This window comes from Labeo rohita, chromosome 3, assembly GCF_022985175.1.
Source record: "Labeo rohita strain BAU-BD-2019 chromosome 3, IGBB_LRoh.1.0, whole genome shotgun sequence".
Taxonomy (NCBI): domain Eukaryota; kingdom Metazoa; phylum Chordata; class Actinopteri; order Cypriniformes; family Cyprinidae; genus Labeo; species Labeo rohita.
The window spans coordinates 23,460,504-23,478,126 of NC_066871.1; the positions used below are offsets into that span (position 1 = coordinate 23,460,504).

General features: G+C 37.5%; 1 protein-coding gene across 1 annotated transcript in view; it reads left to right on the top strand.

Annotated features, from left to right (window-relative positions):
• The first annotated feature begins 272 nt into the window (after positions 1-272).
• xylt1 (xylosyltransferase I) overlaps positions 273-17,623 on the top strand; it is an 82,248-nt gene continuing 64,897 nt past the window's right edge. The window contains exon 1 of the mRNA XM_051105680.1: positions 273-629. Coding sequence (XP_050961637.1) covers positions 363-629 — 267 coding nt within the window. The 5' untranslated portion in view covers positions 273-362. The remainder of the gene's footprint in view (positions 630-17,623) is intronic.

Below are 17,623 nucleotides of genomic sequence, written 5' to 3' on the forward strand. Positions count from 1 at the left end.
TTCTCATCAACCTGTTGCTATTTTTAAAGCCACAGCTATATCTCAGCATATAACAAAATGTAATGAACTAACACAACAATTTACCCATTGTTTTTCTGACAAAATATTTATTAAAGTTGATAAAAAAGCATTTTCAAAATGGAAAAGACGCCCATTTCATGCAATGGTCCTCTTGTAGTTTACATGTGTCACCACGAGGGGGCGCAGACCCTATTTCATCCGCTCTCTCTCTCTCTCTCTCTCCTCCAGCGGAGGTTTTGCCAACCGCCCCCTCTCTCCCTCTCCACGCTTCTCTCGCGACGCTGAGCCACAAAGCGGACTGTCGGCGCACGGCAGTGGCACCTCGCCGCTTCAGGGTGAAGATGTTCGGCAGTCTGTGTGCCCGTAAGCTGGCTCGCCGATCGCGGTCAGCGCTAATAGCCGCGCTGACAGTGCTGCTGGTCCAAACGCTCATCGTATGGAACTTCAGCAGTCTGGACACGGGAGAAGACCGAAAAGACAACGGCAGAGAGAAGAGGGACCGAATCGGCATCAACAAAGCCTACAGCGAGTACCCGAAGAGCGGCTTCCAGAAGAGACATCACCAGCCGCCGCTGGGGAAAGCGTCTATTCGACATAAACAGCAACCGGTAAGGCGGAATTTCCCCGTTCACCGCGCTCCATTCATTCCTCAGGGTGCTCCGCCGCCGTCATAACGGGCCCGTTTCGTGTTCGGAAATGATGCCTGATCCCCAGACCCAGCGTTTCGGGGTGTTTCTGCGCTCGCAAACGCAGGCAGGATGTTTTGTTTATGATGTGCTGAAATGTAGCTCCCGTTGTCATGACTATAATCCGCAGCTGAGAATGTGACAGTAAAGATGCAGTTTTGTCGGATACTTCAGCATCTCGTGTGACGGATCGCTCTCCGTTAAAACTCCCATTAAGTTGTTGCCATTGTAATTGTGTATATCGGCGGAATAGGGAGTTTAGCTCTCAAGCGTCGCTTGCAGATCATGTCGATGTCATATTGTTGGTGATTTGCGCTGGGAATGATCTCCTCATGACCTTTATGAAGACTGAAAGGAGGTATGATCTATAATATGGTTGCGTCGCTGTGGATATCGTGTAAATGCGTAAATGTTTTCTTATTAAATATTTATTTAATTCAATAATTAATGTATTTGACTATCCTTTTATTGAGGAATTTCATAATAAAAACTATACAAATGTTTCGTCAGGTAAAATTTTTTAATTTATGCGAGAACATAAATTAAGCCAGTTATTTAAGTCAAAATATAGACTGAAATAACCTGATTGGGTCATTCTGGAGAAACATAGGTCGCAATATTGCTATTGCACTACATTTGTGACAGCTCAAAACAGTATTTTTTTAAATCTGTTCTAAAACTGTAGTTCATAATATGTTATTTTATAATCCTTTATATGGCAAATAAAACAACAATTAAATTGTTTTCCAAACAAGGATACGACAAGCACTAATGCTCAGTCGCACCTTGAAAAAAAAATCTTTAGCTGCAGTTTAAAATCAACATATTTTACTATTGATTTTGTGGATTTGGAACGTCCTCTATTCAGGTTGTGCCTCAAAAAGCTGGGCTGTCTATCTGAACACGATGCTCCTGCTCTCAGACTTCGCCTGCGGCTTTGCTGACAGACCATCCATGCCTTGCGTTTCGGACAGTGACCCGACTACATTAGGTTACTTGAGTGAGAGTAGGGTCAGTTTGGCTAAAAATAGCTCTTTATAGTTACATTTCTGATTTTTAGAGAGTAACAGCTTCTTAAAATCTGTTCAAAAATTTGTTCAGATGACAGTTTGTCACATTACTTGAGAGCAGAACTGTATGGATGGATGTATCTATCACTATGATTGTGTCTTAAAATCTTGTTGGCCCCATACCTACACAGCATTTTTGGGTATTGATGTTTAAGTTATTCAAAATTTAAGATGCAAAATTTATGATGAGTGACCCTGGACAACAAAACCAGTCATGAGAGTCCATTTTTTAATTGTGATGTATACCTCATATGAAAGATGAAAAAATTTTGTTAGGATAGGACAATATTTGGCTGAGATACAGCTATTTGAAAATCTGGAATATGAGGGTGCAAAAAAAATCAAAATATTGAGAAAATCACCTTTGTTGTCCAAATGAAGTTCTTAGCAATGCACATTTGTAATCAAAAATGTTGATATATTTACGGTAGGAAATGTACAAAATATCTTCATGGAACGTGATTTTTAGTTAATATCCTAATCATTTTTGGTTTAAAAGAAAAATAGTTAATTTTGACCCATACAATGTACTTTTGGCTGTTGCTACAAATATACCCATGCTACTTAAGACTGGTTTTGTGGTCCAGGGTCACATATATATCATAAATGCTGGGCTGTCAGTGTGGACATGATGCTCCTTCTCTCAGACTTCACCTGCAGCTTTGCTGACAGACCCTCCATGCCTTGCGTTTCGAACAGTGACCCGACTACATTAGGTGACATACGTTAAAACAGCTCTTTCTAGTTAAATTTCCTCTTTTTACAAAGTATCAGCTTAGTTATTTGATCAGAAATCCGCAACTGTACAGATGGATGCATCCATCGCTGTGTTTTAAAATCTAGTCGGCTAGCATTTTTTGGGTATTGATGTTTGTTATTTAAAATTTATGATGCACACGCCTCCTAGGTAGGCATCTCTCTCGGTTTTGATACACAGCCAGAGTGTATAAAACATGAAAGTGTTTCTAATTAATTCACAGAATACCTTAAACGCCTCACCTCGGTGAGAGCTCCGCACTCCCCCGTCAGCCTGCCTCGTTTTTTACAATTAATTGATACTAATTATCATGTATCATCTCATTAGCATAATTCTCTCAAACATAGGTTTGCCTAATCAAATTAGAAATCGTTCTGTCATCAATAGCTGTGTTTGAACAGCTTTTTCCTCACTGAAGGAAAAAAATCATCCTAATTGTGTTGATGTGAATCTGGATAATGTAAAAACATGGAGGCTGGAACAGATTTTCACTGCAGGCTAATACTAACATCGCCATTTGGCTTCCATGTGGCACGGTTCTTTTTAATTGCAGAGGTGTTAATTTAGGTTCCTAATCCAGGTGTAATGTAAACTACAGCGAGCCTGGAGCGACGTTCCGTCTCATTTAGTCTCTCGCTAATATCCCCGCAGACTTGTTGCTCTATCTGTGTCTAATGTGATAATTCTATTCTTCTGTGGTCGTATTTAAGCCCGCAGCCTAAAGTGCACGGTATAATCCCTCCAGCACTAATCGACGGCAGGACTTGCTTCTCAGACAGTTTTGCCTTCAACTTGTCGCAGTTTGGCAGGAGTGTTAATGTCCAGTAAATGTGTGCATGTCAGCAGAATGGCGCCATGCCATCCTGCCTCGGCAGTGTGAAGTGTGTCCGTCTTTCGGTGTCGTCTGCTCCCAAATGCTCCCCGTAGAGCCATCATCCTGCTTGAAGCCTGCCCTACACCGCTCGATTCGTTCGAACGTGGCTGGTAGCAATAATAATAGAGAGTGTGGCTTGACCCCGGCGCCGGTCACCTTTAGTTGATGAGGTGCTCTCGTGTACGCGCTCGGCTCTTCCATATCTGTTCTGCTCTCGGATTTGTTTGGGCTGTTTATTCTGGCAAACAGGATTGGCGGAGGATTAAAGCGGGCACCCGATTGTTTCAGCTGTTTATCTCGATCCTCGTCCTGAGACGAGCGAGGTGGGAAGTCTAGAGCGAGAGTTAGAAACTTGCATCAGAAGCCCCTGAAGGCTCTTAAACCAAGTCCCACAGACAGGAAATAGATGCTTCTTGGCTTGATTTTGTCCGAATCTTCATCCCAAAGTCACATCGCTATTGGATTTGCTCACAGCTAATTTGTTTGTCTGTTTTGGCTTTTGCCAGTGCAGGTAATCAGAGTCTAGTGTGTTTGTGTCTGTCTGGAAAGCAGCGTGAGGCTTGTTGTCCGTTTTTTTGGGCTGTAGTGCTGCACTCTACCTGGCCTGTGTTGACTCGGAGAGAGTGAAATAGACGGAGGAGTGACTATTCCCTTTTTGTAGTGCACTTTGTGTAACTGCCGAGCGCTCTTTAATACCGCAGTCACAACTCTGCCGGCTCAAATTGTCTTCTCTTCAGCCTTTTTGATTAAAGAGATGTGAGACACAGATGACCTCTCACCTCTCGTGGGCCACTGCGCTGCCTTCTTAAACATGGCATTAACCCAAGCCCACACGCAATCTCGCGCTCGGCGGAAACACTGAAGAGTTGAAGGAAAAGGAATCTTCTGTTTCTCGCGTGTTCACGTTTTGTCTCGATTAACATATTTGATGAAATCTGTGCAAAAAGTCAGGCTTCGGCTGGTTCCCATCATTTGCATGTTATTTGGTTGTTCAGTTCTGGATTTCTTGTTGGGTTTCTTGTGCTTATTCCTTCCTGAAACTAAAACTGGAAGTTCCATTGCTTGTGGAAATGGGGATGTTGGCTGTACGTAATGGGAAGTGGATTAAACCTCAGATAAATGTGGGATTTTCTGTAAATGGCAAAACTGGCTCAGGCTTTTTTTGAGTCCATTTTAGTTGCAACTTTTTGGGGATACTTTACTGGAGTGAGTAAATACGTTTGTTCCACCCAAGCAAAGAATTTCCAAGGCCAAATGTAACATCAGTTATTAAAGCTTGGCCTAAAATTAAAATAGAAAAGCATTAAACCATGTTTGCATTAACTTGAACCAGAAAAAGAACATTGTTTTATAAACAATAATATTTTGTTTCTAAAATAACAATTGCATATATAATACTAATAATAATTTTATTCTAAATTATTTCTAAATATATTACATATATTAAAATATATTATATTTTTTAATGCTCTTTTATATTACTATTTTATTTATATATTTAAAAAGTATATATGATATGTAATAATAATATTTTTAATAAATGATATATAAACATTAAATAATGCAGTTTTATGTATATATTCTGTTTATTATATGTATGTGTATGTATATGTTATGTATATTCTATTATTATATATTAATAATAATTTATATATATATATGTATGTATGTGTGTATATATATATATATGTATATGTATATGTATATATATATATATATATATATATATATATATATATATATATATAAATAGTTAATACTTAAGGTAAAATAACAAGGTGTGTGTGTGTATATATATATATATATATGTATATGTATATATATATATATATATATATATATATATATATGTATGTATATATATATATATATATATATATATAATCATTTTTATCATAATATGTAATGCAATTAGAATTTTATATTTAGAAAATTACATTTTATAATATATATTAGAAATTATAAATATATGATGTAATGCAATTTTATATATTAATATTAATATAATTGTTTTATATTAGTTTTATTATTATTTTACTATATTGTGCTATTACTTTTATATATATTATACTTTTATATTATTATTATATAAATAATATATATTTTTTTATAAAAATAATATTTTATATATACATATACATACACACAAAATATAAAATGTATATATAATATATTGTATAGTAAGAAAAGTATTAATTTATAAAAAACCTTATAGATATAAGATCATTTTATATATTTATATAATATATAGTAATAATGTTTTATAAATTATAAATATATTATATTTGCTTTATTATTATTATATAAATTATATATATATATACACACACAAAATTTAAAATGTATATATAATATATTGTATAGTAAGAAAAGTATTCATTTTTAAAACATTTTTAAGAAAATATTATTATTTTTATTATTATTATTATTATTACAATATATATAGTATGTATGTTTATATACATTTTTACTATTTAATTTATATTTCAAGTTTTAGATAACTTTTTTCTTTCTTCCTCTTTCTGTGCTACAAGAAAAAAATCTAGATAAATTAGTCAGCCTCACTAATTGAAAGATTTCTGTGTGCAGATGTAGAGTTGGGTAAAACGTGCCAGTGAAGGCCTGTGATGTTGGCGATTAAGTTAATTCCACATGTGCTTGGCGTGTTTTGGGGCCTGTGTTAATGCAGCAATAAATGGCAGTTCCTTCATTTGCTTTAACACGCTCTCATTAGCCAGATGCCGCTGCACACCAGGTGAGCAGAACGCCACATTTGTCTTGTTACTGCATGTTCTGATTCTCCTCAGGTCAGCCGGTCCCACATGCTCAAACACCGTCCTGTCGCCGCAGGACGTTCCTGATGCGAGGGGAGTCGGGTTTGATGGTGATCAATCTCGTATGTCGTGCTCAGCGTGTGTGCTGAACGTGAATGTGCTCGTTATCTGCCGACCGGTCACCACCTGAATTAGCGGTGGGTTCCCAGAGGGAGGGGCTCTGGGGACCGACGGTGACATAAGTGTCCACATAAACACACGCACACACACCTATGGGGCTCTTTCTCACTCACTGTAGCATGTGGAGTGATCTTTCCCACAAGAGCACTAGAGAGTCCATAGCAGACAAAGCTTACGAATTATAAAGCATAGTCCTCACTAGTAAAGTTATCACAAAGCCAAGCTTGTAGGTTTATATGTGTGATTTTTAATGTTGACACAATGCCCAGGCAAAGTAACGCAAAACAGACAAATCCAATTTTTGTTTTATTTAAGTAAATTCCCAGCTAAGGGTGTCAGAGTTGTTTAAACTTTTTTCATTTTTTGCCATTTACTGAATATTAATAACATTCACAGATAATTCCAAATATTGTCCATCATTTTAACAGGAAAAATGATAGAAATAAGACAATGACATTAAGAAAATAACAAAAATAACACTGTACAAAGTACATGATGTACAAAGTAATGATGTAGCGTAATTACTTTTGTTATCAGTAACACAATAATAAAGCAATTTTTTGCATTAATAAATAGAACTGACCAGTTGCACCAGACTGATGCTTATCAGTCATATTCTGTTAATAATGTGACATTTTGTGACCCAATTTGACATTTTTTAATAACATAATTTAATGCGGAGTCCCCCTTTATTCAGGACAATATTTGGAGGCCCCCTCATTTGCCGCCACATATTTCCTCTGGTACTTCTCCTGTAATAATGACAAAGTCTGGCTTGTTTTCAAACATTTTTATTCACAGAAACTAGGAGGGTAAAGATTCATAGAGTGTTGTAGATTTAATTGTGAATTTTTGAAATTCATAATTACAGTACATATGTTTCAAAAACTGTTTTCTTCAATAAAAGAAAAAAAGGAGTTGTTGAGTGGACAGTTTTTTATTTATTTTTTAAAAAAAAAGATGTCTTACAAGTTACGCGTTTACAGTTGAGGTCAAAAGTTTACATACACCTTGCAGAAGCTGCAAAATCATTCAGGTCGCACAACTTCTTTGTTTTTTCAGCATTTTTGTGCATTTGAACTATTTCCAACAATGACTGTATGATTTTGAGATCCATCTTTTCACACTGAGGACAACTGAGGGACTCATATGCAACTATTACAGAAGGTTCAAACACTCACTGATGCTTCAGAAGGAAAAACGATTCATTAAGAGTCAGGGTGTGAAAACTTTTGAACAGAATGAAGATGTGTACATTTTTCTTATTTTTCCTAAGCTTATTGCACCTAAGCTTAATGCATCATTATTATTTGAACGTGTCAGTTGCGTTGCTGTCTATGCAAGGTCAGAAATCTCTTGGATTTCATCAAAAATATCTTAATTTGTGTTTTGAGGATGAACAAAGGTCTTACGAGTTTGGAACGTCATGAGGGTGAGTACTCAATGACAGCATTTTCACTTTTGGGTGAACTGTCCCTTTAATATAACATTTTAAATGACTTCAAGTCATCCTGCGGCCCTTGGAAGTTTGGTGAGGGCCCTATTGGGCCCCAGCATCTGATTAAAGACCCCTGGATAACACACCTTAAGTATTAACTAGCTACTTTCTGAGTTAGACAGTTGTTAGGTTAACTGTTTTTTGGCATTTAATTGAAATTTCGCAACTCAGTCAGCCGGTATAGTAGATAATGATTGTTTGTTACACAACCTCTACACAGTCCATCATGTTACCATGCAAATAAACACATACGTTTTTCCGCTTTTGTCCAGCCAGCTGTGTCATTCCCAGTCACGCAACTAATTTTCTTAGCAGAAACTCTGTAGTGGATACATTGTCTTTCTCTCAGTCTTTTCCTGTTATTGAGTTGTTCCATCCTCTCCTCTCCTCGCCGTGCAGTGCAGTGCTGACTCACACTCCGTCAGTATGCCTGAGTGCTTACAGGCCATCTCTCTGTCTCTGTTGCCTCTCTCTCTGCATCTCCTTCTCTCTCTCTCTCTCTCTCTCAACATTTGATCCAGGCTGGTCGTTGTTTTGCTTGATCATCAGAAGTTGCCCCAGGGTGCTCGTTTGCCCCAGCTTCAGTTGGACAGCTGCCCTGTTAGCATTTCCTCCTCTCCATTAGCTCTTAAACAGGGAGGGAAGTATATCTCAGACCTTGTAAAGATTGATGATGGCGAATCAGGAAAGTTGAGCCAGGTTGTTTTTGCACGGCTCTCGAAGGCTAGAGGCAAAGTGGAATGTTTTTTCATAAGGCTACCTTCGTTCCACAAGAGCAGAAAAGACCAAACAGAGCACTTTCATCTCTCTCTCCGACTGTTACGTAATGAAGCGAGCCAACACCTATTGATTTGTTTCTCTGTGTTAAGCTGATGGTTATCAGAAACAATTCCATGATGTGCTCTCTTAATGAGCGGGCTCGGTCCCGTTGCCTCGCCAATGACTTCATCTAGTAAAAAGAAAGCAAGCGCTCGGGCCAGTTTTATAGTTTACACCGAACGCCGTGATAAAGACTTTCTTTTCCTGGCGTAGCCACCGTCTTGAAAATGCTTTCAAACGGCTGAATGTCTATTGTGTTAGGGTAGAATATTTTGCTAGCAGTGCTTTATGTCCTTTGTAAACATGTCCATAAAAAGTGAGCTAATTGTTATGTAAGCTTGACAGCACAATAGTGGCCTGTCACAGATATTGGAAAAACAGCAAATTGGTGCACCGTAATGCTACCATTAACATAACTGTGGTCGGTCGCTATTCAAACTTGGCTAAGTACGCTGCTCCAGCCCCTTAATTCCATCTCACCCCTATCATTGTTGGCATCTTTTTGTTTTCACTCACTGTGTGGAAATGGAAGGGGGCGGGGCTAAAGGATGCTTTCTGAGTAGTGGGCGGGGTGATGAAGTGCCATTTGTCTAAAGTCTACATTGACTTTCTTTTTTGAGACCTGTGTGACATAATATATTATATGCATAATATTAGGGATGAACTGATATTACAAATGATTTCTGAAACCAGTAATTAGTTTCAGGCTGTGGCCAGAATAATAATCCTTTGTCTAAATTAATTAAAAATACACTATAATCACTTATTCGACAAATGAGTAGTGCTGTCAAATGATTAATCACGATTAATCACATCTAAAATACATTTTTGTTTGCATAATGTGTGTGTACTGTGTATATTTACACACATGCATGTATACATTTAAGAAAAATATGTTGTTTATATATTAAAAATACTTGTATCATTTATATTAATATAAATATATGCATGTTAATATTTTTGAAATATATACTGTATGTGTGTGTATTTATATATACATCATAAACACGCAGTATAGACACATATATAAAGAAAAACTTTTATGTTGGAAGCGATTAATCGTTAATCATTTGACATCATTAGAATTAAGGCATCAGAACATTATAATGTACAGTATAAAATATGTGGATGTGTTAAATTCTTAAATAACTATTAAATAATTCTTTTTAAAGATTAACTTTTAAAGAATAGTCATTTAAAAATGAAAATTCTGTCATTAATTACTCATGTCGTTTCAAACTCGTAAGACCTTCGTTCATCTTTGGAACACAAATTAAGATATTTCTGATGAAATCTGAGAGCTTTCTGATCCTGCATAGACACCAATGAGTAATGAGTAATTAATGACAGAATTTTCATTTTTGGGTGAACTATCCTTTTAAGTGAGGCAAACTGAATGTAAATATAAATTATATGGCCACACACACTATAGATATACAAAATCGACTGATACTAATAGGTTAAAAAAATCAATATGTGATACAGGCCGAGAACCAATATGGTACTGATATATTATGCATCCCTATAATATATACACACACATAAATACTGCTTTCCTGGTTAAATATACTGCTATACAAACACATGGGTAAGTGCACTAATGCTGTATTTGTTACAGTTCAATATTTAAATGTTAAATTGATGATTGAAGATGGCAGTTGAGCAGGAGTCGTCGAGGCGAGCGGTTGACGCTGCAGATGAAGAGAGGGGTTGTGTATTCATGTGAATGTGTTCAGTGTGAGCAGTGGAAAGCGTTGGTCAGGGTGTGTGACGGTGAGTGTCGAGGTGTGTCAGTGTGACTGTGTAACCGTGTGTTAGTCACATGAATGAAGCTTGTGTTACAGCTGCGGCTAAAGGAAAATAAACTCTGGCATTTACCGACTGCTTTACAACCACCATCCAGACAGGTAGTGCACAGCCCACCACCCCCACTACCTCTGTCCCTCTTTTTAGGTTGCTCTCTCTCGCTCTCTGTCTGGTTTCCTGTCTCTCGGCCTGTCTATGTGCTTTATTAGCATGACAAATAATTGTGCATCGGTATAGACAAAGCATTTGCTGCTGAGTGGCATACAGGGAAAATATTGAAAAAATAAGTACACAAATGTATTCCATTTTGATTAAGCAACATTTTGTTATGGATCATTCTTAATTCATCAAATTTTACTGATTTATTATAATCTAGTTCTGCTCACTGCTTGTTTGCACTAAAGCACTTTGCACTGAACTGTTTGAAAGGTTCTGTATGAATATATTTAGCTTTATTTATTAATTGAAAACAACATTTTCCCCCAATTTATAATGTGAAACTGTAATTAAACCACACTGTTAAATGTAATATTTAAAATCTCAAAATGAATATGCATTTTTCATTTTGTACATTATAATGCCATGATGCCTAAATTCACTTTTTGGTTGATTTTGGTCTTTAGTTTGTAATGGTTTATTTATTTAAACAGAATATTATTGAATTATAGGCCATTAGGGCATTTATCAGTCTAACATGATAGTAATTATTTCCTTTTTTTTTTTTTTTACAGTTTAATTCAGCTTTATTATTAGCAATATGTAGGTTTGTTGTGAAGATCATCATGATTTAGATTTTTGTCATTTTCTTTAAGAATGATTTTAGTTTTTTAAAGGTCCACTGAAGTGCTTTGAAACATGCAGCGTTATTCTGTGTTGATGTAATTTCAGAAAACAGGAAGACAGGGCGGGACATATCATATACCCCCGTCCCCTTTTTTAAACAGCCAGTAGCATGTTGTTTATATTACAACTTGGGCCACAGCCATTGAACTAGGTGAAGCCGCATTTGATAGCTTATGACAGCCACAATCTCATTCATATCGGTATAAAATATAGCATTCTGTGTAGAATACAAATACATTTTGTCCGATACATTTTGTGGTCTGCGCAGACTCGTGCATATGATCTGCTCTGGGCTGCCGTGTCTCTAAACTGGAGCAGACTGTGTGTGCTCTATTGGTGGTTCGCATGACACATAGTGAAACCAGTTTTCATTCGCCCCAAAGGAATGCATATTTACATTCTGAGTTGTTCCCTCTCCTCTATATAGTGCACTAAGTGCCATTCACCGTACAGAAAATACAAATTCTCTGAACAAGTGATTGTCGCAGCTTCAGTGTCTATTTATGTGGGCGGGGCGCTTCAGATTCTAGAGAGCATTTGATTGGACAGAAAGTTTGATGAGAAGCTGAAGTGCAGGGTGATGTCATCAAAATGTTTATATCATGCTTGTATCTTCTAAATGCGAATTTTGTCATTGTTTTGGAGTACACTAGAGCTGGGCAATATGGAAAAACATTTCAATCTTGTTTTTTTTTTTTTTTTTTTTTTTTAACTAGTCAACTTGACAGAAAGACACAAAATGAATCAAACTTTATTTTTTTAACCCTCTAGTTAAAGAAAATTCTATTCCAATTGCACCACAATTGTCAACATGATGTAAGTGTTGAACAAATCACTTGTTAAATATCTTTGCAGAAAAGATGCATGAACTACAACTACATCTTGTACAGACGTGTCTTATACATATGATGTGTTCAGAAATAATAGAAGGAAAATGCTTGACTGAAGGTATAACACCAGTAGACTATTATTAAAGGGGTCATCGGATGCCCATTTTCCACAAGTTGATATGATTCTTTAGGGTCTTAATGAAAAGTCTCTAATATACTTTGATTAAAAATTCTCAATGGTTTTGTAAAACAACACCCTTTTTACCTTGCCAAAATCAGCTCTGCAAAAATCATCTCATTCTAAGGGGTTGTTCCTTTAAATGTAAATGAGCTCTGCTGGAAAGACGATCTTGTTTACTTTAGCCGCATTTAGCGGCGTTTAGCCGCTAAACTTCCTAACTACCACGTTATAAGGAAAGGCGATCGCAAAGATTCATAAAAAAAACACTTAGACACACTTCTGCTGTAAGTGAAGCGGGATCATGAATGATTCGCGCGAACATAGACAGATATATGTAGATCGGGAGGCGCATTCCATTCACAAACAAATGTAACTTAATCTACTGCATCTTCAGCGGCTCAGATGTCGGGAGTAAATGACGACCACTATGTTCATTATTACATCCAGCAACACAACACCTCAATCGCTCAGTCGGAGATATTCTTGCCTAATTTACATCCCTGCTCCGGCATCAAAACAAGGAAAGTTACTGGACTGTGACAGCTGGTCTGAGGTAAGAGCTCATGTCAATCAACTATCGTGGGAGTGGCCTCTGTGGGTGTGATGACACACCGACAGGCATCTGAGAATGGCTCGATTTGAAAAAGGGGATATTATTTTTACAGATTAATTAAAAACACTACATGGATTTTTATCATTATAGGGTAGATTTGTACATACACTGCCAACACACATTAATGTTCAAACAGCATGAAAAAGTGAACTTAGCATCCGATGACCCCTTTAACTAAATCTTCTGTAAAAACAATGAACAGCAGCTTTCAGCCTGTCAACATGGTGCAAACATGAAATATCAGACATACAGTAGTAGTTCTTCACAGGTTTTTTGTATTCGATTGCGCTGATTTTCCATTGTTTTTTCTATGTAAACACGGTCACGTTTGACTGTTGCACTCGCGTCCTTTGCAGCGTCTCATGCATGAAACGGTATTATAAAAACGCGGTGCTCGAGTTAAAAAAAGTTTTTACTATTCCACTGCCTGTGTTGCATTTTTGTCACCTCCCAGGATTAATCCTGGGAATGATCCCAAGATGGAGACCTAGTAACATTGCCAAAATCAGTCCCGAAACAAGCCCTTTGTGAACAAAAGGCAGGTCCGTGAAGGGTGTGTCGTAGTAATATCACACGTTAGCGCACTCTTTTACCAAGTGTTTTGAAGGGAGATCAAAAAATATGCTTAGTGAAACGGTACACATCACATCCTACTCTCACGCAACTTTACGGGATGCACGTGTGAACGCACGATTCTGGAAAATCACTGGCAGTGTGAATGAACCAAAATCAAACCGTTCCAGGACAAATCACAAGGCGCATTACAATTCCGTGTATTTTCCGGAATCTCTGTGAAAGAGGCTTTAGTCTGTCTATATTTCCCCCACACCACCAAACCCCCCTTCAGAAACACTCCCACACGTCCAACTATATTCACACCCATGGCATTCAACGATATGCCATACAGACACACACACACTCAACTAGAGAAGATCAGCTTTATTCAAACAGGTTGAAAGGTCTCGGTACACAAGGTCTCCGAGTTTGTTATGTCTGTCCGTCTCTCTCTCTCTTCCTGTCTCCTCTCTGAATAGATCTCACAGTCTGTTTCTGTCCGCGGTGTATATTGCGTCCACTGCATTCCTGCGCTGAACGTGGGCCAGACCGGCTCGTCCGTGTATCCATCGCCAGCGAGCAGCCACCCATAATCCACCCGGCATCAGATAATCACGCTACTCTACAACAACCTCATTACACACGGCCTAATATCAGGCACGGATTTTAGCAGATGCAATAACAAATACTTCAAATCCGTAATCCCAAGAGTAGACAAAAATCCCATTGGTAAGCATCTTAAACTAGTTTTCATGTTTGTTTGTTTTTGTCTTATGCAGATAGCGAGAGGCACCCTGGGAATAAGGCCTGGTGTTGTTTTATGCTCGAGTGTGAAATTCAGAGAATTTAAATCACTCTGTGAATTTTCAAGGCCTCGTTTGTGGTCGTCTTCAGTTGTGAGAGTCCTCTCGTATCTCATTTTCGTTTTGTAAACTCCATCGACGCCAAAGCTAATGATCCTCTTGTCATTTCTGTATCCGATGGAGAATCATTTGTCGATGTCGGCAGTGAATTTAACGTGGTAAACGAGGAGAATGCTATCTTATTGTATTATAATCACAAATAGCTTTGTGTGCAAGCCAACCAGCACTCCCAAATCGCCACCTTTTTCAGCCACAGATGTCATTTCACCCATTCCATTATACAATATGCATCCCGCAATGGAGACCTAATTAAAGTGCGCTGGAAGGGCATAATTCTAGGCAATGCCTGCTGGGGCTTGTGAATCATGTCGGCTGCATGTGACCAAGACGCAGACTCTTTCACAGCCCCGATCACGTGACTCTTCCTCTCTCTTTTTCAGCGGCGAGAGAGCGAATGCGAGTATATCACATGCTGGTGTGAATTCCCACCGAGCCTCTGAATGTCCTTTAGTCTGCAGGCTAGGTTATGCTAATAAACTCCCTCTGCCACCCACGGTTAGACTCCCCCGACTTGTCCTGGCAGAACAGAGGGTTTCCGTTCACACTCTTTTAGACAAACCCCCTGTGAATCCTTCTAAACATCTGGTCTGTGCATTTCTGATCACTGTTTGCACAAGCAGTGGGTGCAAAGGTTGCGATTGATTTCTGACAAGGATCTGGAGGTCCCCAAGCCCACTCTTCGAGTCACAGGCCAACCAGGGAAGCGTCTCGAGCTTCCAGGCTCAGTCTCCAGCAGTGATTAAATGCAGGCTCTCCATGTTCAAGGAGAGAACTGCAATTTATGTGTATTTTCTCCTTTTTAAAAAAAAAAATCTCTTAATCCAGCGTCTACTCAAATCCCTGGCGTAATCCTCAGCAATCCCGGAGGGTTTGAGAATACTTTGTGTGTTGCTAGTGTGTCTTTATTAACTCTTTGTCTGCATAAACCAGTGATACTACAGTTTCTTTTACGAGTGTTACGATCTCTGCCTCAGACAGCAGCACGTTCACAGACCACTCGCAGTTTGTTTGCAGATTGTCTGATGCATATTTCACACAAACCTAGAAAGCAACTTTCTCAGTCTGGCAAGCTTTAATTGGACTGAAGTTAGTGATGCACAATATATGCAGAATGTACCATGTTGGTTATCATCTGAATTTAACTGTTTTGGTCCTATTTGATATTTAATTGAGTTGCTGTCGCCAAGTTTATCTCAACACTGGTAAATGACACTCATAAATCCTAGTGAAAAACACTAGTGTACAAGTAGTACTCCAAATAAAGTTTAATTATAATTTTTTTTATGCCAGCATTTCTCAAATGGCATGTCAACAAGCTTTTATTCAGCAAGTATGCAAAAAAGATGTCACTAATTATTATTTTGGAAATTGAGTAATCGGACGATTATTCTGACGATTAATCGAGTAATTGGATAATTCTATTTTTGTGCATACTTTTTTGCATACTCGCTGAATACTTGCTAATATTTAGAAATTAGTACTCCAAATAAAGTTGAATTATATGTTTTTATGTCAGCCTTTCTCAGATGAGCAAGTATGCAAAAATGACTGTAATGACATTTAGAATGTAATATTACAAACAATTTCAGTTTCAAATCAATGTTGTTCTTTTGATCTTTCTATTAATTTATGGATTTTAAAAATTCAGCTTTGCTCTCACAGGAATAAATTTAGAATTTTAGATACATTTTAGAATATATTCAAATAGAAAACGGTTATTTTAACTTGTAATAATATTTCACAATATTACAGTTTTTACTGTATTTTTGATCAAATAAATGCAGCCTTGGTAACTTTTTCAAAAAACATTAGCAACCCCAGACTTTTAAATTATCGTTAACAGATTGCAGAATGTATATCCATTTTTCATTACAACGTTTAAAGCGGCTGATTTTAACAAGTCAGTATAGCATATTAATTGATATTGGCTACTTTATGCAACTTATCCCTTCTAAGTGGGCGGCTCTTAGCGAGAACATGGACCGAACCTTTTGTCATTTAGTCAAAGGTCTGGCTGCGAGTCGTATAACTTGTGGTTGGTAGCTTGGTAAAGCGTCCGCCTCTCGGGAGACAGTCTTTTGATTTGAGTGTGATTCGGTGGACAGGTGAATCATCTGATTATGAATCACCCTCCCACACGGTCTGCGCTTCTTCGTTTTAAGCTGTGGAGAAAGGACCGCTTAATGTCAAGTGTCTGGTGTACAGGGACGGACCAGCCACTGAAGCACGGCTCTCAGTTCGACTTTTTCACTTTGGGGTGCCCTTTTAGAAACTCCAGAGAAGAGAAATGGGGTATCCATTTAAGGCCAAATTCACAACCTGAAAAGGTTGAATAGCTGAATGAAAAGAATACTAATGAACAGAGGGAATTGGCTTATTCTGACTTTGCTTGTGCCCTCCTCTTCTTCATAGTTGAGAGCGGATGGATTGTGCCCCTGAACCGAGAGGTGTCGGTTTATGGTCAATTACAATTTTAAGCTAGATTTTTACTTTTGTTCGCCGAGTAGTCTAGTAGACTACTGTGCAAAGAGTCTATACTGAGATCTGGCTCTGGTCCCTCCATTAGTGTTTTGCAAGTTTTTTCATCCATTAAATAAAAATGGTTTAAAGGAGAAGTTCACTTCCAGAACTAAAATTTACAGATAATTTACTCACCCTGTTGTCACCCAAGATGTTCATGTCTTTCTTACTTCTGTCATAAAGAAATTATGTTTTTTGAGGAAAACATTTTAGGATTTCTCTCCATAATGTGGACTTAAATGGTGCCCGTGAGTTTGAACTTCAAAAAAATGCAGTTTCAATGCAGCTTCAAAGGGCTCTAAACCATGGGTCTTATCTAGTGAAATGACTGATTATTTAAAAAAAAAAAAAAAAAAAAAAAAAATATATATATATATATATATATATATATATATATATACAATTTATTCAATTTTTGATCTCAAATGCTTGTCTAGCTCTGCGTGAACTCTGTATCCGGGTCAATACAGTTAGGGTAGGTTGAAAAAACATAATTTCTTTATGACTGAAGAAAGAAAGACATGAACATATTGGATGACAAGGGGGTGAGTAAATTATCTCTAAATTTTTGTTTTGGAAGTGAACTTCTCCTTTAGTTTTGTTTAATTTTGTTTTTGTTTAATTTTGTTTAGAACATATTCTTATGGAAGCCCAATTCCACTACTAAATAAAA